Source organism: Myotis lucifugus, unplaced genomic scaffold (genome assembly GCF_000147115.1).
Source record: "Myotis lucifugus unplaced genomic scaffold, Myoluc2.0 scaffold_49, whole genome shotgun sequence".
NCBI classification, from domain to species: domain Eukaryota; kingdom Metazoa; phylum Chordata; class Mammalia; order Chiroptera; family Vespertilionidae; genus Myotis; species Myotis lucifugus.
In genome coordinates, this window is record NW_005871097.1 from 4,337,518 (window position 1) to 4,364,411 (window position 26,894).

Below are 26,894 nucleotides of genomic sequence, written 5' to 3' on the forward strand. Positions count from 1 at the left end.
TCAATGGCAGTAAGAATCTCTTTTTGATGTGGTGGGACCAAAATCCATGATTTTCACAGACAAACAGCATCAGCACTGTCCCTCTGCTGGTGTTGATCTACACCCCATCACTGCTCTTTGACTGACTGCACCTTAAAGACCTGTACTCTAGAATCAAGCTGCTTGCATTTACATACAGCCTCTATCACTTATCAGGTGAATGAGGTTTGACAGTTTGTTTAACTTCTCTGGGTCTCAGTTCCATAATCTGTATAATGGTGATAAAAATATTTACCTCTAGATTGTTTGTAATGCTTAAATGACATAATATAATGGAAAACACTTGCTTTTAATTATTTTTTCCTATTCTACAGTAATATGTACAGCTTTGGAGTAAGGGGAAGAGGTGAAAACTTTTTTACAGGCTTAATTACTGTAATTTCACCTGGACCTGGAAGACTTGTTTTTCTAGGTGAAGAAATGTTTCCCCTGTGTGAAGGTTTCATAATCACAGTCACCCAGACCCACAAGCCTTGCCATTTAAAGAGGCTCCTCTCTTTTATCTGTGGCATGAATACCTACACCTTCTGAATGAGGACACTGATTCGGCTCCTGAAGATTCACCAGGGTAACTACTGAAGTTTCTTTGAACTCTATATTGCCATGATCCTATGGCTAAAGATGACCAGAGCTTGACATGGACACTCCTTGAATTTCATACCATGAAGAGGCATTCTCATTTCCTTGTGACTTTGCCTGAGGTTTGAACAGGTAAGTGAAAGGGAAGGAGGCACACAATGAAGTCAGCCATAGAACCAGTGTTTACCATAGTCATCTCAGAAATAGAAACTAAACCTTTTAAATTTTTTCCAAGCTGTGGAGTGGAAGGTAGTCTTATTATTTTGAAAAATAATTGTGAAATTTAAAATGTATCAGAAAGAAATGAATTTCATAAATACGAGGGCTACGTCATTTATTTAGGAAGGGAAAATGTTACCCAAGTAGATAGTTTCTGTGAATATAAGCTTGAAATCAAAAGAAAGTAGGGATAACTCACTGTTAAATGGAATTGTCTGAAAAACAGATAAGTAAAATATTGCTTACATGATCCTTAATTCGAGGCTTCTTTGGTCACTGTAAAATTATAACACCTTCAGTGTATTTTTAACAGCTTTTTAGGAACTTATTAACCAAATGTATAAGTTTTGATTTGGCCATAAAAGCTAGGAAAGCTATGATTCTCTGGGATTAATGAATAACATTTGTTTATTTGATTTACTTTAAAAATCATTTTAAAATATGCGTACATATCTGTCCTCTCTAGGATGAACTTTCTATTGGTTCATCAGATTGTTTACTGTTTCTTCTTTTTTTTTTTTCTATCTTCCCCGCTCAGCGCCCAACCCAAGTTCAAAGGCTGATGAGAGAGAAAAACTCATGAAGAGGTTTTACTCTAGGGAAAGTTCTTCAGTGAATGGGATCTTGGCGCACAGGGAAAGATGTCAGGCTCTTCCTGGCTCTTTCTCAGCCTTGTTGCTGTAGCTGCTGCTCAATCCTCCACTGAGGAAAAGGCCAAGATATTTTTGGAGAATTTTAACTCTAAAGCTGAAGACCTGTCTCATGAAAGTGCACTCGCTTCTTGGAATTATAACACCAATATTACCGACGAGAATGTCCAAAAAATGGTGAGTGTGCATGGCTTCATATGAGCATTTATTGCTTCTTACAGGTTAGATTACTGCCCATACAACTGAAAGGGGAAATCAAAGAAATACTCTGAGCTGGGAAGTTGGATATTTGCTTCAGTATTTCTGATTCTGAAGTCCCAGATGACTAAACTTAATTGAACCTGGGGTTCATTTGGAAAATTGTTACAAAATAGTTCACTGGTCTCAATTCAGATTCTCGGAAAACAGTGAACATGCCTCATAAGGTTGCTACCATAATTGTCATCATTGTCAGGGTTTTAAAGCATTTCATGGAAATGCCATAAGTTAGTGATGTGAACAGGAATATCTAGAGACTCTCTAAAATAATATGTTAACTGAAAAATGCACCTGGAGGCTTGGTGAAAGAGCTAGATAGTAATTATCTAACAATTGGTTGGGTGAGGCTGGACTTAGGAATTTCTTTCTTCGCTGTCACAGAGCTCTCTCCGAGGGACTTGCAAAAGTCACAGAATCCACCCAGAGCCCTCCAAGAAAAAATACAATTAAAACAGTTCTGACAAATCTCAGAATGCTCTGGGAAAGCAAGATGTTTTGTTAGATGAGTATACGGGTTTAAGGTTTCTTCTCTTACAGATCCCAAAGAAGTATCCTTCCACTTTTAGTGCTGGATATTGAGCAGCATTATTTAAGAAATAAATTTTTGTGACACTTGTACGGCAATACATTCCTTCAAAAATGTAGTTCAGAAGTTTATTTTTTCAAATAATTAGTAAGTTTGTATGCTTAAATTAAATAACTGTCATTCACTGGACAGAATAAATCTGATACCTACTATTTTATTTGAAATCTGTAAACAGAGTGTTTTTTTAATTTTTCTTTTTCTAAAGCTCAAAGAAATCCAGGAGATTTTGACAGCCCACTGTGTCAGAGAAGATGATGTTTTTCTTATCTCATGTTTTTGTCATACCTCTTTTTCATTTCTTCATCATTGCCCTTTTCTTACTTTTTATTTGATTTCTGTTGGAGGTGCTTGTAGTGTATTGTGTATTTGTTTTCATGTTCAGCTGAATGGTCCAGTAGGTGGTGATGAAGGTGTATCAGCATCATGCGTAAGAGCTCTGGAACCAGACTGTCAAACTCCAGATCCTGGCTCCACCACTTTCTAGCTGAGTGAACTTGAACTAGTTAATTAACCTCTCTGCACCTTAGGTTTTTTTGTCTGTAAAAAATAACATAACCTTCATGTTTGCCTTATAAGGTCATTCAGAAGACTGAATTAGTACACAAAACCACCAGAATAGGACTTGATGCTTGTGAGCATGGAAAAATAAGATACCATTGTTATGAATGTGAGAGGAAGTTGAAATTACTGAAGAGACTTGTAACACTTCTGTTGAGTGCCCAGAGACTGAGAAGGCCTGTTATAGAGTGATATATAGTGATGTTTACTGAAATCATCTCTGGATCACTAAGTGCTATTAATTTTGAATTGCACGTATTGATCAGAGCAAAGGCCAGAAATGAAAGAACATAAACATGAAGTGTGACCAAACGGCAGAAAGTTTGGGCCTCTTCAAGGAGAGTGAAAATATTTGAATGCAAGAAGCAAGCAGGGGCTCAATATCTCCTTCCTCAAGCAGTGGTGAAGGGTGCACTTAGGTGCACCTGTGTGAGTTTACCTGGGGAGGGGAGCAATAGGCAGGGAGGGAAATGGCCCTTTCTTCTATTCTCTTATCACATATATATTGATATGCCCTAATGAAACAGGCACTGTGGCAAGTGCTATGAGAGGTACCAAGATGAGCAGGATGCTTAGAAATGCTGCTGGTGGCCATTTTAGAAATGAAGAATTTTCCCCCAAAGAGAGTAACTGGAATGATTTAAGGAGTTCAGAAAGAATTAGGAGGGAAAGCAGAATTAGCTGCACAAAGCCTGACTCACAAAGAAAAAAAATTAGTCTGAGGAGAAACAAGAAAGGATAGCATTTTCACAATTGTATTGGCCAAATCTCTTCATGCTAGAAACATGGTACTTTTAAAAGCTCAAAAGAGATAAATTTATAACAAATAGAAGGAAGCGCTATTTACATCACAGGTGGTAAAACTGGTAAGACTTGTAAAACTAGGCCATTCATTTCTTCAACCCCCCCACCCTGCCACCTCCCTCCCCTTCGGCAAACATCAGCTTGTTCTCTGTATTTATGGGTCTGTTTTTATTTTGTTTTGTTTAGATTTGACATATAAGTAAAATCATACAGTGTTTGTCTTTGTCTGTCTGACTTATTTCACTTAATATCCTCTAAGTCCACCCATATTATTGAGAATGGCAAGATTTCTTTTTTTTTATTGCCAAGTAATATGAAAACTAGGCTATTCTTTAATCTAGAAAAGTGAGACATTGAAAACTATAAATAGGTTCTTGAAGTATTTTAGCAAATGTAAGGATTGTAGATCCTCTCCGGGTAAGGAAGTATGGTCAAGTACATTGAGGGACCCAGTTCTTTACCCTTTCCTATATCAATGCCCAAGGGTATGTCACTTTGCAGTGCCATTCCACTGAAAGTGATGTAAATGTGTTCATCATGTCACTTAATTAGATCAATGGGATGTTAGCAGACATGATGCAAGTGGAGGCTTCGAATGGACTTGAATGATGGGGCTTGTCCTTTGCTCCTTTGCCTTTGCTATGAAAACATGCCTGGGCTAGCCAGCTAAAGAATGAGAGATACATGAAGTAGTTGTCCCAGCAGAAACCAACCCCCCCCAAAGTGGTAAGCTAATCAAGTCAATATCAGCAGAGCTGCCTGGCAACTACTGTGATTCCAGGCACCTAAAAAAATACACTTATACCGTTAAAGATTTTTGGTTTTTTGTTATGTAGTATTATTGTAGCAATAGATACTATGGTAAGGGAAATTGGGGCCATATTTCAGAGTCAAAATATTGCGTTTGTCAGTCTATGAATCTGACCTAGCATGTAGATTTTTAGATCAAGTTGTGTAAACATACCTTAAAATAATAGAAGGCATCAAAACTTGATCAGTGTAGTGTCCCAAATGCTCCCTACTTAGGAGAGTTCCATCAGCTTGAGGTAAGGGGAAAAGCTTGGTTCAAAACAGGTTCCCAAATAGTTCAGATATTCAGTAAAAATAAATGATCAAACACTTGTAATATAATATATAATAAATTGCCCCCTTTGTAGCAAATACAGTTCTCATGTTTGAGACTGAGTATTCACAATTAAACTGTAATTATTTTCTGAGTAAAATAATAGTACTTTTTTTTACACTGTCCCTTTTTTGTAAATTTATTGTTGGTTTGATTTTTGAAATAGGATCCATATAAAATCAAAAGGGTTTTTTTTTTTTCTTTTGTGGCAGAGACATCCTGGTTCATTGTTCCAGTGATTGTCAGTAACTACTAAAGCTGCTCCAGCAGCTGAATGGGTGTTGAAGAATGCCCTCTTGGAGCCTCAAAGGTCTCAGAGAACCCTTAATAAATATTTCTTGGGGAGTTGTAAGAAACTGTAAAGAGAGAGCAGGATGCCCATAGTTAGCGTTTGGATACTCTCTGGGGCTTCTTCAGCCCTTTGTTTCTGGGGTCCCCTAGAGTTCTTGGGCATTTCTGATTCCTAAACCTTGATTCCTCTGCCTTTAGGGCTGGCGTCACAGTGAACTTAGAACAGGGGAATTTTAGACTGCTACTATGTGCCCAAGAGGAGAATGTCGACTTCATCTATCTCCAATGAGTCTGTCCCACCCTCCCTGACACGCACAAGTACCTACACACAGGTACAGGTTGGAAAAAGATCATTGTGCTGCAAATACAATGGAATTCAGGAAATCTGACGCTCACATGACTCTTCAGAGCTGGCTGTGATAACCTTGGGCGAGTCACTTCTTTGTCTCTTGAAATGGAAGCGGGTAGATGAGTACAGTCAAGATAATTCAGTAGATAACAATTTTCGAATGGATAAATTCCTCCTGTAGACAATTAACATTGGTGAAATATATCAGAGGCCTTGCTCTTACTAGTTTCCTTTTGTCATAAAAACTTGATAATGTCCCAGTTCAGTGATGTAATTTTGGTGAAATTAAGCTTGAGCAACTCAACATGACATGGTTAAATACACCTAAATTTGGCACAATTATTCATTGATCTAAGCACTCTGACTGGATGCCAGGTAACCACCAGCTACACCTAGGGAGGTAGTCTGGTGGTTAGTAACTGCTGCTGCTTCTTAGTGTGCCTGGGTAAAAGAGCATTATATTAATTTGGCTAAATCCTTTGGTTTAGAGCAGTTCCATGGGGATTTCAGATCTTGTTATAGGACTTAGAGCAGGGGTCCTCAAACTACGGCCCGCGGGCCACATGCAAATACAAATATTGTATTTGTTCCCGTTTTGTTTTTTTACTTCAAAATAAGATATGTGCAGTGTGCATAGGAATTTGTTCATAGTTTTTTTTTAAACTATAGTCCGGCCCTCCGACGGTCTGAGGGACAGTGAACTGGCCCCCTGTTTAAAAAGTTTGAGGACCCCTGACTAGAGAATGAGGTGATTTTTTTTTCTTTGCTTTTACTATTGCAGGCTTTAACAACTTTATTGCAATATAACTTATGCAGCATAAAATTCACCAATTTAAAGCTTACAATTCAATGCCTTTTAGTTTATGTACAGAATTGCACGATCATTACCATCTCTAGTTTTAGAACATTTTAGCCACTCCAGAAAGAAACCACTTGCCTAGTAGCACTCTTTCTTCCATCCCAGCCCTAAGCTAATCTACTTTCTGTTTCTGCAGATTTACCTGCTCTGAACACTTCCTATCAATACACTCATACAATAGGTGGTCTTTGTGACTGGTTTCTTTTACTTTGCATGTTGTAGCATGTAATATTACTTTGTTCCTTTTATTGCCAAATAGCATTCCATTGTATGTATTTTTATAAAATTTTTGAAACATGAAAGAAGAAAGACTAGTATATTGAATATCCTAATACTCATCACCCAGCTTCACCAATTATCAATCAACACTTTGGCCAATCTTGTTTTGTTTTTCTCCCTGATCCACATTTATTGAATTATTTGAAGGAAATCCCAAACACCATATAGTTTTATGTGTAAGTGTTTCAACTTGTGACTCTCAAAGTAAGAATTTTTGCAACAACCTTAATAATACTACCATGGTAAAAACTTAACAATGATTCCTCAGTATCATCATATAATTTGTCAATAGTCAAATGTTCCCTACTGTCTCCTTTAAAAAAAATTTCAGCTAGTTTATTTGAATCAGAATCCAGCTAGGTTATTTCCTTTCAGTAGTTTTGATGGATGTACTTCAAGCCTTTTTTAATCTATAGAGTCCCTCTCTCATTTTTTTTTTTTGCAATTTATTTGTGGAGAAATTGAATTGTTGGTCCTATAGAAACTTCCACTTTCTGGGTTTGCTGATTGTGCACTCTTAGTGCTGTTTTACATGTTCTTTTGTCCCCTGTATTTCCTGTAAGTGTATAGATCAAAGTCAAAGATCAGAACACTTTTTTTGTAGCGGCCCATATAGTAAATATTTCAGGCTTGTGGGCTTTCCGACCTTTATCCTACTCTGCCATTGTAGTGTGAAAGCAGCCATAGCCAATATATAAATGGGTGTGAATATGTGACAATAAACTTTTACTTACAAAATAGATGGTGGTCAGAGTCCTCATGTAGATACCTGATCAGACTCAGGTTTCACCTGTGAGTTATTTAATTGATGTGGAAGTTGAATTTACACTACTAGCATAGTGCAGGAAATGGTGAGTTATTTTCAAAGTTGATTGAGAATAAAATTATTCCTATCATTTAGTATCAAAATTTTACCAGAAATTTTGCTTGACAGTAAGTCATTCTGGATTGGGTGAATAAGGGTAGGGATTGAGAATTGAGTACTGGGTTGCATCAATGAGTCTGTGCTGTAGACAAAATTATTCTTTCTATAGCTCACTCCTTCCAACTCATGCATGTTAGAAGACTAGTATGTGTTGAATGCAATCTAAGTCAGTGGTTAGAGAGCATTAGCTTTAGAGGTAAATATATCTGGGTTGGCATCCTGGTTCTTCCAATTACTAGTTGTGTGACCTAGGTAAAGTCACTTATCCACTCTGTGCCTCATTTCCCTCATTTGTGAAATGGAGATATTATAACTACCTCACAATATTGTTTGTGAAGAATAATTGAGAAGTAGTTTCTGAGGGGTTGTTTGAGCTCAATAAAGAGAGAAATCATTTTCCATTTCTACTGCCACCTTTTCACCTCTTGTCTGATCCATTGTTATCACTTCCATGCACCACTTCCATCATGTCAAATGCCTGCTTGGAACCCCTAAGTGACTCCCTAGTATTCACAAGATAAAAGTAAAATTACTTGACCTGAAAAGTGCAGTCATGCCTGGAATCTGTGTTAGTTACCTATTGTGTAAAAAATTACCACAAGCTTAGCAGCTTAAAGCAACACACATTTATTAACTCACAGCTTCTGAGTCATAAGTCCAGGAAAAGCTTAGCTGTATCTTCTGCTCCTGAGCCTCTAGTTGCCATCAAGGGCCTGGTTAGAGATGTGGTCTCACCTGAGGCTTGACAGGGGATGAATCGCATCCAAGCTAATATGGTTAGTGGTAGCATTCAGATCGCTGTATGCTGCTGAACTGGAGTCCTTAGTTTCCTGCAGGATGTCAGCCAGAGGCCATACTTAATTCCTTGCCATGTGGTTATTTTCACAGGATAGTTCACAACATGGCATCTTGCTGCATCAAAATCAGCAAGGGACACAGAGTCCTCCAGCCAGATAAAAATTACAATCTTATATAACATAAACATGTACATCCTGTCTTCTTTGGTATATGCTACTTCTTAGAATCGGGTCCTGCTCACACTCAAGGGGAGGAGATCACACAAATGTGTACCACCAGGAAGTAGGGATCGTGGGAATTATCTTAGAGTCTGTCCACCACAGGATCCAAGATTCAGGTGCTGGCAGATGATTGCCAGCTCCACTATTATTTCTCTCAGACCCTTAATGCACACATGAAAAATGCATACAGAATGGTTTTCTATCTAATGGGATTGTTAAGGAGATCAAATGAGGTAAATTCTTTTTCAAAGTACTTTACACACATCCAACTCCTACCTACTTTAAAGTCTGTCTTAGGTCCCACCTTCTCCATGAGGGCTTGGCCAAACCTAGTTGTCTGAATGAATCTCTCTTTTCCTATAATTGAAATTGCTTGACTTATTCATAGTTTATATATATTATCTTATGCTGTTATGTCTCATTAATGAAAAATTCATGATGCATATCTTATCCATCAGATAAAACTGCAAGCAATGTAAGAACAAGGATGTTTTTCTATTAAGTACTAAAGTAGGAAACTTTCCTTAATCAATAAAGAGAGAAAAAAATAGCAAACTTTGTTTGAATGCATAGGATGCATTGGGCACTCTACTAAGCATTTTCTTATTTGTTTATTCTTCTTACCCTTAAAACAATCCTTTGAAGTAAGTTTTATTATTACTCTAATTTTACAGATAAGGTAACTGCAGCTCAGAGAGGCTAAGTAATCTGCCCAAGGTCACACAGCTAGTCGAAGAATGGAGTTCTTGCTTGCCTCATATGCTACCACTTTTATATGGTCCAGAGAAGTACAATGTACAAAGTAATTGCTCACTTTAGTCTGATAAATGGAAATTTTTGCATTGAGGGAAGACTGCACTAGAGAAGTCTGTAGGAGTCCATTTGCCTGCTGATGTTCAAGATGGGGGAGAAGTGAGTCCTGGCATCATCATGTGCTTGTTGGTTTCTTTTGATGGTATTTGATGGTAAAAAATCATCATGGCTACCAAATGGCCGTATTCTGGACAACCTTCTTTGGGGAACATAATTTAAGATCACAATACCTGGTAAGCCATGACACTATGGAGCTTACTGCAAACTAGTGCTCATTTCTCATGGTTCCCACAGTCATGAGATGCTATATTCACATTAAATCCATGCTAAGCTCTACTAAGCTCTCCCTTTTGAACATTCACCCTTGAATCCTGATAAACTCACACATGTCACAGTGCTAAGGCTATAAATTCCAGGGTCCTACAATGTGAATCATCTGTGAGAATTTACTTCCAGTTCTAGGGATAGGACTCTTGGGAAAACTAGGCAGTGGGCCAAAAAGAGAGAGTGAGCAGGAGTGGCCTGGTCACTCTTAACCTAAGCCTCGACCTTCCGCAAAGTAGAGAACTAAAACACTTAGGAAATATTAGATGTTCCACCAGATGTTTTTTGGACCATATCTTCTATTCTATCTGTTCAAGTAGTGTCATTCCGACTTTAATTTTATATTTTTGTCATTTCAGAATGAAGCCGACAGCAAGTGGTCTGCCTTTTATGAACAACAGTCCAAGCTTGCCCAAACTTATCCACTACAAGAAATTCAGAATTCTACAATCAAGCGTCAATTGCAGGTCCTTCAGCAGAATGGGTCATCAGTGCTCTCAGCAGACAAGAGCAAACGAGTATGTGAACATTCTAGCATTGATCTCAAGAGTTGAAATATTGGGGAATAGTAAACATTAAGGATACATATGTAATACCTTAATCAATAAAGAAAAAAACCACAAAAAACACATTAATATCACCCATGGCTGCTTCCTTTATCTGCAAAGAGTAGCATGCTGACATTAAAAAGAGCTCTGGGCTTAAGTGGGGCGACCACATAATTTATCATCCAAACTAGAATCTTTTTGAGAGTGAAAGAAGACATGTATAATTATGTTAGGACACAGAGTTAAACTGGGATTGTTTGGGAACTGTAGTGTATATGGACACCCTAAACAGAGGTTGCCTTCCTGAGGACCAGGCAGCCTGAATAACGCACTTAGTCTATGTCCATGGTTCACAATTGGGGGTGATTTTTGCCTCCCAGGAACATTTAAAAATGTCTGGAGACATTTCTGGTGGTCACAATTTGGCAGAGATGATATTGACATCCAGTGGGTAGGGAGGCTGCTAAACATTCTGCAGTGCACAAGACATCCCCAAACAACAAAGAATTATCTGGTCTAAAATGTCAATAGTGCCAAGCTTAAGAAACCTCATATTGAAGTCTAATTCTTTTCTCCTTTCATTCTTGACTCTCCTCTGCAACCTCTTTAACAAGTGGCTAAGAACCTCAGCTCAAACTGCTTTAGGGATGGGTGATTCACCTCTTTCCAAGACATCAGTTTTACGTATGGTTTCCTCTAATTGATGAAATGGTACTCACTCCATTGAGTGGTAGGGGATTTACCTCCACTCTGTTCTGCCTTCTAAATCCAAATTGCTCTTTCTTATAATAGTCTTTAAATAAATGAAGACTGCTAATATTTTTTTTAACTAGTTGAGTCCTTTTCTCTCTAGGCTAAACAAAGCACTCTGAGTTGGTTCTGGTCTGCACAGAGGTGAGCAGCAATGTAACATTCTGCACCTTGTGCTCTACATCTACTAAGACAATCTAGGACTATACTAGTATTAGGTCTTGTTGTTTGATTGTGTGTTGTTGTTTTTTGACAAATTCCATGTTTGACTCATATCAATGTCACTGTCAATGAAGTCTCTAAATGTTCTGAAGGGATACCTTTTAAAATTCTATTCTTAGGTGGCTAGTTTGTGTAAATTTGAGAAAGCCTATATTCACCCCTGTTTCATTCCATCTCTTTTGCCCAGGAGTCAACAAACTTTTATATAAAGGTAAAGATAGCAAATATTTTAGGTTTTGTGGGCTGTATTGTCTCTGTCACAATAAGTCAAATCTGCTGTTATAGTGGGAAGTCATCCATAACTAATGCAGAAACAAATAGGCGTTGCCGTGTTCCAATAAAACTTTACAAAAATAAGAAGCAGATAGGATTTGGTCTGCAGATCATAGTTTATAGACCCTTCATCTAATCTATTGAAATATTTGGCTATTTAACATCAAAGTCTTCTATCTTAGTTGTTTTTCCTCTGGAACTCTGTGTTTTAATCTGCATCTATAAAAAGAAAAAAAATGCATGAGAAGAAGAAAGATGAAACCATATGGTCCTTATCTTCTTACAAGTTGATATTTATTATTTTGCATTCTTTGGATTTACTTACTAACTAGGTGTTAATCCACATTATCTTGTACATTCCATGCTTCCCCATCTTTCCCACAAAGATACCATGTGAAACTTTGCCCATTGATCTGGTCTATTCTAGTTGGAACCGGACATTCTATTTTTCAAAGATCCAGATACTTCTAATGCAGCCAGGATTGAAAAGCATTGAAATGCATGTAAGAGCTTGAAGTGTTTGGGGAGAGGGGGGACTCAAAGATGCATAAATTCAATGAAGAGAAAGAAGGGAGAGGTTGAAAAAGCAGGCAGATAGAGACCATGAGGGGTTTTGTGCCATGGTAAGGAATTTGGGTTGATTCCTTTGGACTATGGGATCTTGTTGAAGTTTTAAGCATGGAATCTATTTTATGTCTTAGAATAGCGACTCTTGTAGCAGAATGAAAGAATAATGGAAGCGGGAAATAGGAAAAGGGGAAACAGGGTATTTCATCTGGTGTTTCTTAAATCATCTGCGGGAGAGAACCAGCCCTCTCTCCCTTCCTCCCTTCCCCCTTCTCATCTTCTTTTATTACCAATCCATCACATGCCTAGATGTCATGGAAACATTAAATGGTCTTAAAAGTTTATAAACATTTATTCTCTCATTTACTGTACTTATCACATAATGGAAACAAACCATTTGCTGACTTGCATTGATTCATGGACCATATTTTGAGTAGCACTGCTTTACTCTATTATGTCTACTCTCCTTTAAACTCTAACTACAGGGTACAGTTTAAACTTTTCAGTATGACATAAAAGGTTCCTCATAATCTGGCTCCTGCTTATCTCTCCATTCCCACGTCCTCCACTTCCTTCAACCTGCACTGCTATTCTAGTTTCCTTCAACATGTCATCACTCCCTGAAAAGGCCATGTCTTTCCCAACCTCCTTTCACCTTTTAGACTCTGCCCTCCATCTCTTTTCTACTTGACCAATTTCTGCTTCTTTGCCAAGACATAGCTCTAATTTGCCTTCCTCTTTGAAGCCATTCCTGAATCTCCTCCTCATACTCCCGCATTATTTTTTGGTGACAGTTATAGCCCATATCACTCTGTTATATAATTATTAATGTCATGGCTCCCTCATTATCCCATGACTGTGGGGTCCTTGAGGACCAGTGACTTGTTCATGTCAGAATTGGCAGAGTGTAGAACATAGTAGATGTTCAATAAATGTGCACTCAGTGAATGCGGAATGTAACAACAATTGCACTTCGTGCATAAGAAGGTGAGAAATGTTTTTTGGATTTTAGTAGATCTGTTCATTTTAATCACTTCACATATATTTATTACATGTTTATAAAGCTCCGTTGATAACTGATGGTGAGGAGATTTGACTGAGATATTCCTGCCCTACATAAAGGAAGATACTTGGCAAAGAAGTTGTGAACTGCTGTATTTGGAGTAATAAAAAAAATCACATGGCTAAAAGGACATCTTTACATTAGCCTTTTATTTTCCATATTTCTCATTTTAACAGTGTTTATTATCTTTAATTTGCAGTTGAACACAATTCTAACTACAATGAGCACCATCTACAGTACTGGAAAAGTTTGTAACCCAAATAATCCACAGGAGTGCTTCACACTTGCAGGTAAGCTATTAATTTTGAGCAGTGATTATGATATTCACTTTTCCCCCAAGTTTTAAAAATGAAATTGATGTTAGATAATGGCATTATGCCTTTCACACAGAATATCCAAAGGTGAGAAGATTCCAAATATGTGATTCAGCACATAGACAAACTTAGCACTTAACAAAACTACATTTGTAAACTCTGTCACATTCAAGTAACTTAATTAAGTTAGCAGTTAAATGATGTCAGTGGTTTATTTTCTCCTCAAATATTTTGGAACTATAATAAGGATGAGGAAATTAGTGAATCATGATATTTCATTTTATAACTTTACTAGAGGCCTGGTGCACAGAAATTTGTGCACTCGGGCGGGGGGGAGGGGGCGTTCCTCAGCCCAGCCTGTGCCCTCTCGCAGTCTGGGACTCCTCGGGGAATGTCCACCTGCTGGCTTAGGCCCGTTCCCCAGGGGATCAGGTCCAAGCTGGCAGTCAGACAGCCCTCTGGCAGCTCAGGAGCCCTCGGGGGATGTCCACTTGCCAGCGGGGAGCAGGCCTAAGCTGCAGTCGGACATCCTTAGTGCTGCTGAGGAGGCGGGAGAGGCTCCCACCACCATCGCTTTGCTGGCAGCCATCAGCCCGGTTTGTGGCTGAGCAGAGCTCCCCCTGTGGGAGTGCACTGACCACCAGGGGGCATCTCCTGCATTGAGCATTTGCCCCCTGGTGGTCAGTGTGTGTCATAGTGACCAGTCATTCCCAGTCATTTTGCTGTTAGGGTCAATTTGCATATTACCCTTTTATTATATGTCTGCCAGCCTTAATTTTAATTCTTGAAAGTTCATGTAATTGTTTACAAATACAAATTTTACAAATGCAAGTTTATTTTTCTTTGGGTGCTTTGCAATAACAGGCTTGGAAGAAATAATGGAGAAGAGCAAAGATTACAATCAAAGGCTCTGGGTTTGGGAAGGCTGGAGGTCTGAGGTCGGCAAGCAGCTGAGGCCATTATATGAAGAGTATGTGGACCTGAAAAATGAGATGGCAAGAGGAAACAGTAAGTTTGCTGGTCTGTAGAGGTCTTTGAGGCCATGGGGTTTTTTTTTCCTCATGGATTACCAAGGCTGCCCTTTGATATAAGGTATATCCCTAAATTAATGATCTTCTGCTGAATAATTCATGTTGCCTGTCTCAAAGAAGAAACTACTAGGGAATAAGGAAAGGTGAATTGACATTCTACAGTTAAAGAGCTCAAATACAGGGCCTCAAACAAATCAGTTATCTGGGAAGGTGCCCCCAAGGTTCCTAAGGTTGTCTGGGGATTAAGTAGGAATTCTATTTCTCAGAATGAATGAGAAACAGAGACAGTCTCTCACCTAACTCCCATCTAGCTACAGTTTATTCTCAAAAGTTGTTTGTGTGTTTACCTCAGTGTGGTGTCACAGAAAGAAAAAAATCAGATTAATTTAGGCTGGAAACTCATTACTTTCTGCAGTTGTAATCATAACTCAAATCATGTGGTCATAAAAATCTTAACATGGGGAGGAATTCCCATCTTTCTTGACTTGCTCTCCTGCCTGGGTAATGAGCTGAAGCCATGGCATTATGAATAACTTTATTGGGGTTGAGCAAGGAAAAATTTTTTCATCTGTGGTTTCCAGATATCTTTCACTGATACATAAACTCATATTATCAAGCTGTAGGTAAGCTGGAGACAGTAACTTATCACCATATCCTTCCATCCAAATATTTATTTCTCTCCTCATCTTCCTGATCATTCATTGCCAATGTGCCTGTAAAAATAAAAAATATTAATATACATATGCAAACTTTATTAGCTAATAACCTAGCACAAGCTCATGTTTCCTGATGATGAGATACTACATAAAATGTACAGAGATATACTGTTTAAACATATAATTTGAAAATAAATATAGGCCTACTGTGGCAATGACTAAGATGAGTTGGGTTGGATTTTAAAATATATGGCCTTGAACAAAATGGGAATTTAAAAATGCAGATGCAATCACATATTTTAAAGCTAAAGATGCAAACTGATCTATGGAGAGAGTAGAGACCCAGGGTTAGGAAAGTAGGAGCGTGCCTCTGCGCCTTACTAGTTGTGTGCAACCTTGGACAAATGATTTAATCATCTAAAAACAGGCTGTTAATCTGCACAGTGGGGATTATAATAATGTCAATCTTGTAGAGTATTTGAGTTTATTAGATGAGATAATGCAGTTAAATTTCTGGCACAGAGCAAGTGCTTAACAGACATTAGCTAGTGTCATTATTCATCTACATTCCTTTGAGTTGATATTTAGAAGGGCAGTAAAAAATGTGACATATCTTTGGATTTTTTTAGCCTCCAGACAAGGCTAATACATACATATTGTGCTTTTACTCTTTCTTTCCCTTGTGTTCTAAACAGATTACGAGGACTATGGGGATTATTGGAGAGGAGATTATGAAACTGAGGGGGAAGATGGCTATAACTATAGCCGCAACCAGTTGACTGAAGATGTGGAACGTATCTTCTTAGAGGTAACTAAGGAATTGTACCCAGAGACAGATGTAGGGCAGTGCACAGGAAGAAGGGAAAGTGACAAAAGGCATTCTGGCTTGTTCTAACACACTGGTCAGTCATTCCCAGGCCTCGTAGTTATGTAATATTGGAGCTTGAAAATATTTTAAAGAATAACAGGACAACTCCTACAGATGATCAGTATTTCTCTACTCCCCCCTGCTTTTCAACCACTAACCAGAAATTATCAACAGCAAGATTATAAGAAAGAAAGATTATAGGAAGGAGCAGTCTTTTAGATTATGAGAAGGAATGGTCTTTGTGAGCTACCTAGGGCCAGCACTGTCATCCTCAGTTAGCAGAGCCTTTCTCAGGACAATTGGTACTATTGTTTCCTTATCTTTGACTAAGGAAGTCTTTATAGGAAAGAGAGAGTCTATGAGTCAAAGTACCCCATGGACACTTCTTTTTTTAAAAAAAATATATTTTTTATTGATTTTTTACAGAGAGGAAGGGAGAGAGATAGAGAGTTAGAAACATCGATGAGAGAGAAACATCGATCAGCTGCCTTCTGCACATCTCCTACTGGGGATGTGCCTGCAACCCCTTGACCGGAATCGAACACGGGACCCCTCAGTCCACAGGCCGAGGCTCCATCCACTGAGCCAAACCGGTTTCAGCTATGGACACTTCTTAATGTCTCCCTATTCCTTCATTTTGATCCCCACATCTCCTACTTATTTCTGTGCCTTCAAACTTCTTATGTGTAGTTATTCTGTCTATCCATAGTTGGGCAGAGCTATAAAAAAATGAAAGCAGGACAAATATACCCCCCCAAAATAAAGAGAAGTGGGCAAGATATTTTAATAATTACATCAAAGAAATGGCAAGTAAGCAAGTAAAGCATTATTAGTAAAATTAAAACTATAATTAAAAACTACTACACACCCACGAGAATAGCTGTAATTAAAAAAGACTAATAGGCTGGCCAGCATGGCTCAGTGGTTGAGTGTTGACCTATGAATTAGGAGGTCACTGTTTGATACCCAGTCAGAGTACATGCCTGGGTTGCAGCTCCATCCTCAGTGTGGGGCATGCAGGAGGAGCCGATCAATGATTCTCTCTCATCATTGATGTTTCTCTCTCTCTCTCTCCCACTCCCTTCCTCTCTGAAATCAATAAAAAATATATTTTAAAAAGACTGATAATACCAAGTATTGATGAGGATATGAAGATACTGGAGCTCTCATACTCTGCTGACAGAGATGTCAAATGGTACAGTCACTTTGAAAAATAGTTTGACAACTCTTAAACGTTAAACATACACTTACCATATGACTAAGTTATTCCACTCTTAGGTGTCTATATGAGAGAAATGAAAATGTATATCCATACAAAGACTTATACATGAATGTTCATGGAAGCATTATTCATAATAGCCCTAAACTGGAAACAACCTAGTCATCCCACAACTGGCGAATTTTATCCATGAGATTAAATGAAGCAGACTCTGATGTATTCATACAATGAAATGCTACTCAGTAATAAAAAGGAATGAACTACTGATGCATGCAATAACATGGATGAACCTCAAAAACATTATGTTAAGTGAAAGCAGACACAAAAGGTCATATACTACATAATTTCATTTATATGAAATGTCCAGAACAGGGAAAGCTATAGAGACAGAAGTCAGTTCAGTGACCTAGGGCTGAGGGTAGGAATGGAATAAACTGCAAATGGGGGTAAGGAAATGTTCTAAAACTGGGTGGTGATAATGGTTGCCCAACAATATAAATTTTCTAAAAATCATGGAACTACACACTTAAAGGTGGAGAAATTATGGTGTGTAAATGATATTTCAATTTAAAAACAAAGGAAGTAGGTAGCATCTTATGAATATTTTTGCATCTGCTTTCATTTTGGAACCTGTATTTCTCCAGGTGTGTTTACTGCTTTATGCAATGAAGCTAGTTATCATCAGCATCTGGAGAGAAGGAATACTTTCAAACTCTCCAGAACATTTGAGAGGAAAAGAAATTGAACTTTAGGGACATTCTACTTGTCTAAAGAAGCTTCTATTTTTAGTGTTGAGGACTGGAAATAGGAACCAGCTTTTCTTGGACTTAAACTTTCTTCCTGGGCTTTTCAGATTAAACCATTATATGAACATCTTCATGCTTATGTCAGGGCAAAGTTGGTGAATGCCTACCCTTCCCGTATCAGTCCGACTGGATACCTCCCTGCCCATTTGCTTGGTAAGAAACTCCACAAATTCTTCGTGTACTTTGCTCTATGTTATTTCCACTAATAGAGTTCTTTTATGGAGTGAGGCCGAACATAAAACTTTGGAAAATTCTGTGAATGAAATTAGTAACATCATAGAAATTATAGTTTGAAAGCACTGTCTTCAATAGAAAAGTCATTTTAAAATCTTTATTGCATTACTTTATTTTGTACATAGTTATTATGTTGGCTACAATTCAAAGGATAAAGGGGTGATTTTAGACAACTAGAGAAGGAACTCCAAGTTCAAATGAGAGTGTAAATGGGGAAAAATAAGTCTCATTATTCAAGTTGGCTGGCTAAGCTCTTGAGGTGAATTTGGGATCTTAGTGTCATATTGTCATAGGAAAGAAGCTTGGTAGGCTGGAGGTAGTCAGCCATGAGAGAAATGCTTTGTAGAATTAAGGTATAGCCTGACTTAAAGCTTCATAAGTTCATTCTTAACTGTAGCAATTACTTTTGCTGGAAAGTACTTGGTTTGGAATCATATGAGTATGTATGAAGTCTTTATCATGAAGGAAGATGCCTAGTTTAGGAGAAAAATGAATCTTCCAAAAACCTTGGATCCTGCCATAGAGCCTTTGTAGACCATGCAAGATCTAGGGCCCTTTATTGAACCTGCTAATTCTCCTCTAGAGAGTGACTATCCTCCACTTCCCTCTCCATCACCCCAGAAGCTGAGGCCAAATAAAATACATGTGTTTGAAAAATTCATGTTATGTATACATAGTATTACTATAGTCAAGCTAAATTACTGGCAGCCAATTCTTCTCCAAGGCCAAGCCTTGTTCAGCAGGGGAGAATATGGACAAAGGCCTTGTGGAGACTTTTTACTCTAAAGCAATATATATATATATATATATATATATACACATACTCCCTACAGTGTCTTTGCCAGGCATTCTTTAGTAATTCAGTTTCTGCTTAAACCTACCTGGTGTGATGTACTCAATATACTTTTGTGAGCATTATTGTTATCATCATGCCTACACTATTTCTTATTTTAAGTTAAATGTCCTACACAGAATTTTTTAACCATTCTTTAAAACATCACTTTTCTAATTGTTCTCCTTGGGATTAGCCATCCTTTGTTGATGTCACTCTTCAAATATCATGCTCAAAACTGAACAGTTATTTTAATGAGGTTTAACCAACATAGAGTAAAAATGGAACTGTGGCTTCCTTTGTTCTAGATACTTTGATTCTATTCATTTACGTTACGGTCACATTTGGGGTTTGGAAGCAATGTCATACTGTTTGTTGGGTCCCTTTTGGCCTGTATTTCAGCTTTATGTCACATATCACATATGTTTATAGTCAATAGATATATATTTCTTTTAAACATGAGTTCATTGGAGCATTCTTTGTGTAGTTAAGTTACTCTATTCCTTTGATGTCAGGATTCTGGTCCTGCTATTAGATTGACTTTTTCTAGATCTATCTTCCCTTTAAGGGTATGGCCTTGAAATGCATTTTAACATTTATTTGAGATGTTTGAAAAATTACCCAGTTAATACTATATTATAGGAATAAAAGTGAAACTTAATAAGTAATTACTAGAGGTTGCTGAATGATGATCCTATATGATCTCTCTTAAATCCAAAAGTAGGGATTACTAATAGTTTGTAGTATTTTGCCCCTTGCATGGTGAATTCAATAAATGTGCTTCTAATCTATATTAGCTATGATGTTCCACATATTTAATAAATTGTGCCTTTTAAACCTTAAATGGGTGAAACTGGGATGATTTCCCTAACAAGTTTTGCCTAACTACAAAATCTCCTGCCACTTTAACCTTTTAGAGGACATAGAAAAAGAAGGGCGTTTTGAAACTAAAATAAAAGAAGAGAAAAAGAGATAGTGAAAAGGAAGCACAGAAACCAGATTAAATGTAGAATATTATGTGGCCTGTTTATCAATTTCACCTCATGCACTATGTAAATATCAGTTCTATACTTCTGCTGTCTTTTTTGTGTATTAACAAAATCTTTTTTTTAAAATAGGTGATATGTGGGGCAGGTTTTGGACAAATCTGTACAATCTGACAGTCCCCTTTGAACAGAAACCAAACATAGATGTTACTGGTGCAATGGTGGAACAGGTAGGAAGAAGAGGCCTTGAAAATAAAATCTGAATCCTTAATTTCATTTCTTTTTAGGCTATCTTTCTCTTCTAGCTGTTGTATATGAAACTATATGTATAAATAAAAATTTCAAGCTAATTAAATGTAGCTAATTAAATTCCTTAGCTATCTCTTCATGGAAAAGTGGTTTACAATTTAAATTACATCAAATACCTGGAATAACAGATAGATAGGGTATTGATCTTACTGAGAGATATTAAAAATGGAGAGGACCTAAGTTTTCCATTAAATAGTGAGATGTGGAATTATCAACTGACCGGCCACACTCTTTCCAAAGTTAGTCATTACTAAGCAATCAGTCAGTAATCTCTATGAATAATGGAAAAAGAACATCATTAGATGATTTTTGCATATTTAAAATTTATTATTAAAATATTACAAGAGTATTTAAAATAATTTTTTAAATTACCTTTCTGTTGCCATTTTGGTATAATTGTTTAAATTCTTTGTGTTCCCTTCTATTGATGACATTATAATATATTATTAAATTCAGATAATAGTCTACATTTCTGGGTAGAATTCATAGACATACTTCTATAGGCTGTGTAAAATTTCTTCAGATAGTTGCACCATAATTTACATTTTAGGTATTGCTGGACTTTTTTGCTTGTTAATAATTTTAAATCTGTAAGCAGCAATGCAACGAACATGTTCACATACATAACATACTCCCTATACTACTGGGAAAAGTCCACAGCTGAATAAAATCGTGACGCTCTTAGGGTCTCCAGACTCCTGCGGCTGTTCTAACCCTATTTTATAGTTGAGCAGTAGCAGAGGCCTATCTTTATGTCACCCCTTAGCCTGTCTACAGTGTTTTTACACCCACCATATCTCCTAATGTTACCTTTACAGTAAACCCCTGAGGCTATCAGGACAGGTATTGTGATAGTTCCATGTTGTAGCTGAGAAAACTGAGGCTCAGGTAAATGACTTGCTAAAGTAAAAAAGACAGGCAGTGGCAAGTGAGGTATGAACTCAGAGCTCCTAATATTTCCAGTGTAGATTTCTATTTATTCATTCTTTATTTAACAGATGTTAATTGTTCTTACTAGTCTACACTGTTTTTTGGTATACATTCTGTTCAATAATGCCTTGCTCAAAACCAGTATTGGCTGATATTAAGGAGTAGGTCAATAATTTTAAAAAGCCATAGTGTCATATCCTGTTTCATATCCCCAGGGCTGACATGGAGAAAAACCAGACTTCACTGGTCTTCAAGATCAGAGGAAATTTTCTGTGTCACTAGAAGTGATTCATGAAGCATATGCCGATTATACAAACTTAGTTTGCCTGATGTGGGCCTTATCTCCAAAGAAGTGTTAGCTCCAGGGATACTGGTTCCCAGAAGAGTTTGTTGGTTGGGAGACATCTACTGCTGCCTGTGTCTGATTCCAGAAGTTTCTGAAGTTTAGATTCCCATACAGACTATAAAGCCAATGCCCAACTACACATTGGCTATTGGGTCACATGTGGGCCTTTTTGGTTCCAAAAGCCCATGACTTCATGTCCACCTTACTGTTTATGTCTTCCACTGAGCCTAATACCAGGGCCTTATTCCTTAAAGGAGCTCAATCAGTGATTGTTTGTTTGAGTTAAATAGTTTTTAGCAAAGAGGTCATTGTTGTTTCTGTTATACTTGGAATATAAAGAATAAAGGCAAAAATACATCGCACATAATGTCACCCAGTCTATGAATATTTTTGTGCATTTCTTCATTAAGGTTATGTACTATATAAGTGGTTTACGTATTCTACTTTTCACTTACTAATTTATTATATTTTCCATTTCACAATGTCATAATTATTTATTTAACCATTCTAGTGGTTATTTCCATTTTTTCCTTATTAAAAACCATTTTACATGTTGTATACCTTAAATTTACAGTTATATGTCAACTATTTTTTAATTTACAACAATATAAACAAATCAGTTTAAATTTAATTCTTTGACCTAATTTCTGAGAAGTTCCTAGGTTAGTTCTCTAGAGACAGGATTACTGAGACAAAGAGTATAAATACTTTGAAAATTGTCCATGCGTGATGCCAAATTGCCCTCCAGAAAGGTTATGCCTATGTACATACCCAACAGAAAGAATGCTGTTGTTTTAACGCTAGAATTAAATGCTGTTCTTTTTCTTTTTCAGTCCTGGGATGCAGAGAAGATATTCAAGGAGGCTGAGAAGTTCTATATATCTGTTGGACTTCCTAGTATGACTCCAGGATTCTGGAATAACTCCATGCTAACTGAGCCAGGCGATGGCCGGAAAGTGGTCTGCCACCCCACAGCTTGGGACCTGGGGAAGGGCGACTTCAGGTAGGGAGGCTGATATACAGCTGATACTAAAATGGGAGACAATGGAGGCATGGAAAAAGATGAATTTAGATTCCTGCTCTGCTTCTCTGAGCACAGAAGAGATGAATGAACTTCCCTTTAACGAAAGCTGGGAGTCCATGAGAGTACATCTGGGCTTTTCCAGGAAAAGGGGATTGTCAGCAGCCCCTAACTTGAACCTTTAGACAATTTGCCTCATTTGAAATAATATGCACCCATTAGAGTTGCATGGTTATGGATAGGGTGGTGTCCCCATTATGAAAGTTTTGGTGGTAAGATTTATGGAAGGTGGAGGTATCAATCAGGCATTGGTCCTCCCCTCCATGTGAGTGAGACAGGACAGGTGAATAAATAAGCTAGGATAAAAGAAAGTGGTACATGTCTTAAGAGAAACCGAGACAACTCAATGGGGGAATTGGAAGAGAACTGACCACACCTGGAATAGCATGTAGGATCAGACAGGGCTTCTCAGGATGGCATTTGAATTAGGCTTGAAAGACAGGAAGCGTTCAGACAGACAGAGCTGGGAGGAGTACACTGGGCTGGCAGAATAGCAGGATTAAATGCAGAGAGGCAGGACCTGGCATTGTGTCCGGATATCAGCACATTAGACTAGAATAAAGGGCCTGTGAAGAGGTTCTGTGTGATAGGGCATAATGAGCACAGGCTTTTGAATCCCAGGTGCCACTTAATGGCTGGGCAACCTTGGGCAAGGTATTTAACCTTCTTGGGTTTCAGTTTCCTTATGTATAAAATGGAATAGTAATTCACAGTTTGCAGGTTTGGGAGTGTCTTAGGCTGGATTCCCTATCTTGAAATGAAGATTCCTGTACAAGTGCTGCATCGAGGGAAAGCTCTCAGGCAAAGGGGAGTGAAGGAAGTTGAGTGGGGGGCTGGAGAAGGATCTAAGTAAGGATGTGGTCTCAGCTGGAGACTTGCTTCTGCCTCATCCCTCAGGGCTCCCTGGAGCGTGATTTGTACCTGAGTTGGTCATACCTTGAAACAAGGTGTATGTAACGAACAAATATGTACTCTCATATTAGTCACTCATTGACTGTGCACTGCCTGAGGGAGGGAGGGGGACATAACCTCCTGGTTGAGGCACCTCACATTTAGCCAAAAACAGTGAAGAAGGAAGCAGCTATTGGCTGTTAAGGGCTATGCCTCAGGCAACTGGAAGATGGGTGGATGCGCTTGGTAAAGTAGATCTGGGCAGGAACCCAGCAGAATCCACTAGAGTGGCAGTTGGCAATACTGTTCTATAAAGACTCAAAAAGTAAATAATTTAGGTTTTGCAGGTCTCTGTTGCAACTACTTAGCATGACAATAGCCCTAGGTAACACATAAACAAATGAGTGTGGCTGTGTGCCAATAAAACCTTTTTATCAAAACAGGTGGTCAGCTTCAGTCCATAATTTACTGGCTCCAGTACTAGAGTGAGGCTTAAATATAAGTATACATAAGTTTTCTAGCACAGGAACTTACATACAGTAGACTTTATATATATAGTAGCTATTCTTATAATTGTTTTAAAAGAGAATGGAAAATAACCAAGTTAGAAAATTAGGTTATGCTGGGGTATATAAAGAAGGTTGAGTGTATTCTTAAGCAGTGGGGAGTCCAAAGGGTATTTATCAGGGAGATGATATGGTCAGAGTGGTAGAAGGAAAATTAATTTTGGAACCTACTGAAATATGACCCCCCCTACATTTACCGGAATGAAATTGCTCCCCCTACAGCCACCTGAATGAAAATTGTTGTTGCCAAGTTGAAAAGAACCACTACCTAATTGCCACATGCAGTCCTTCTTTCATTGGGCCACAACAGCATTAGATAACATTTACAAATTGTCTTTGAAATGCTATTTTTCATTGTCATCCTCTTCTGGACTTATTTGACTTTTCTCCCTAACTCCTTTGAGCCATCTTCATCTCCCCACTCTACATACTGGGACCTCCTAGGACTTTGTCTTTGGCCCTCCTTTTCTTGCCACTCTACCTATACCTGCTTCATGAGCCACCACACGCACTCCTGGACTTACAAGCTAATTATTCCAGACTAACAATTTCCAGCCCCTTCTCCTACTACTTCACTATTCTGACTATACCAAACTGCTTGCAGTGGCATTTTTTTTTCTTAAGCCTTTCTTACTGAGCACCTCCAGGAATGTCAACCTCTTGTCCCTCCCTGCCATCTACCTGCAAACTTCTGCATGCTGATCAAGGTCCAGAGTGCTCATTGCATCTTCAGTTATGCCCTTCTTAGTACTTCTAGGACACTGTGCCTGTATTCACCCATTGTTATGCCCTAAACCATGCCTACTGATCACTTACAGAGTACTTGTCTCAGAGATTTTGTAGTAGAGGACGCTGCTTATTTTTCTTTCTGTTAGCCTGTGAACAAGAGAACAGGATTCAACCCTGCCCATCACTTTATATTCAGCACCTAGCATAGTTTCTAGGACCTAAAAGGTAGGTCCTCAAGATTCACTGGTGAATGAATCTTGGAAAGATGATCCACGCTACCAAAATCCTATACAACTCTACTGTGATGATTAAATGAAACTCAATGAGATTCATTTTAATCTTGTCCATTTATGTGCAGGATCAAGATGTGCACAAAGGTGACAATGGATGACTTCCTGACAGCCCATCATGAGATGGGACACATCCAGTACGACATGGCATATGCCACACAACCCTACCTACTAAGAAATGGAGCAAATGAAGGATTTCATGAAGCTGTTGGGGAAGTCATGTCACTTTCTGTAGCTACACCTAAGCATTTGAAAGGCATGGGTCTTCTGCCACCTGATTTTTCTGAAGACAATGGTATAGACATTTTTTCATGCCTTGTTTGGTGGATTCTTTAGTTTGATGTGGGGAAAGATATTTATTATCATGCATAGTCTATATTTAATTTTTCCACATAAAGTATAAGGTATTTATGGGTAACTAGAAATTGCTACTTGTAAAAAATAAGTATTTATCATGACGTGCGAATTTGTGGTTTTGTATCTTTGAAGAGGGCATAAGAGGTAACTGAACGAATGGTCTTGGGGCTCTAAGAAACATCTAACAAGATATTTTTAAACATCTAAAACAGGCCCAAAGAATGGAAATGACTTATCCAAGGTCACCTAGCTAATTAATGTTAGAGTTCTGACTAGATCCTTCTGGTTCTAGGTAAAAACTTCCCAAAATGTTAGAGGGAACAGATTCTAAAAACTATTTTGCAGAAGAAGCAAACTGAAGATGAGAGGGAAAGTAACCAGCCCAAGGTCAAAAAGCAACGTGGCTAAACCAGACCCAGAGCCCCAATCTAAAGCTTTTCCCATCATATTATGCAAAGTAAATGATAACTTGAAATTTGGGAGTTCTTAAAGAACAGGTGGTGGAATATCATGATTGGAAAGAACGGAAATGTTTTGTTTATCTGCAGGAAGCATAAATTTGCCCCTGTAACATCCCTTCAGATCCACGGTCTTTTTCAACATCTTTGCTTAAGGTAGCCTGTTTGTCTTTGGATGGCTTAGACTTGATAGAATACGACAAAAGTTCACAATATCCAGATTCTTCAGTGAGGATGCCATGGCTTTTGATTCTTCTTTGTAAAAGAAGGACACTTAGAGCCAAATATATTCTTCTCTTTTGAGTATTTCTGTCCTCTTAGTTATTTGATACATAAATATCAGCTCTGCTGGTTGGAAGGTTTGGTCAATGAGGTCAAGGTCACAAGCTCCATTCTTGTGTGGGCAATTCACTTTGCCTTGATTTCTAGCTCTAGACCTTAGTGATCTCATGAGAACCTGGGATTAGGTCAGTGTAAAGCCATCATCATGTCTGAAAAAGTTACTACTATAAGCAGACCCAGTGGGTAGTAGACGAGCAGCAGCATCCTCCCATGAAGGGAACAACAAACAAAAGAGAGTTCACAATAACCACACCTGTTTTCTAATTTTAAAATATCATTATCAAGTCAATTAATAGACAATTATTTGTTTTATCATTAAAAAATATTCTCTGACAGCAGGAAAATATGGTTAAATCACAAAGACAGTACTAAACATGGTTAAACCACTTATTTGAAAAACTCCTTTTCTTGGTTCTGCCCTGATTGGTGAATGATGTTAGACAAATAAGTTCCTTTATTCTTTTTCCCTCCATTTCTTCTTCCAAAAATATTTATTGAGCACATACTATGTACAAGGCATATTTCTAGACACTAGAGATAGACTGGTGTGA

The 26,894-nt window shown here is 38.0% G+C and overlaps 1 protein-coding gene across 3 annotated transcripts in view; it reads left to right on the forward strand.

Moving 5' to 3' along the window:
- The first annotated feature begins 530 nt into the window (after positions 1-530).
- ACE2 (angiotensin I converting enzyme 2) overlaps positions 531-26,894 on the forward strand; it is a 40,067-nt gene continuing 13,703 nt past the window's right edge. For 2 of the 3 annotated variants that reach the window (XM_023753669.1, XM_023753671.1), the window contains exons 1-10: positions 540-750; positions 1,376-1,664; positions 10,035-10,193; positions 13,298-13,388; positions 14,277-14,420; positions 15,795-15,907; positions 18,040-18,145; positions 20,177-20,274; positions 22,463-22,632; positions 25,255-25,481. In XM_023753669.1, coding sequence (XP_023609437.1) covers positions 1,479-1,664; positions 10,035-10,193; positions 13,298-13,388; positions 14,277-14,420; positions 15,795-15,907; positions 18,040-18,145; positions 20,177-20,274; positions 22,463-22,632; positions 25,255-25,481 — 1,294 coding nt within the window. In that variant the 5' untranslated portion in view covers positions 540-750; positions 1,376-1,478. Of the gene's footprint in view, positions 751-1,375; positions 1,665-10,034; positions 10,194-13,297; positions 13,389-14,276; positions 14,421-15,794; positions 15,908-18,039; positions 18,146-20,176; positions 20,275-22,462; positions 22,633-25,254; positions 25,482-26,894 lie in introns of all 3 variants that reach the window. The other variant, XM_023753670.1, reaches the window with a different exon arrangement.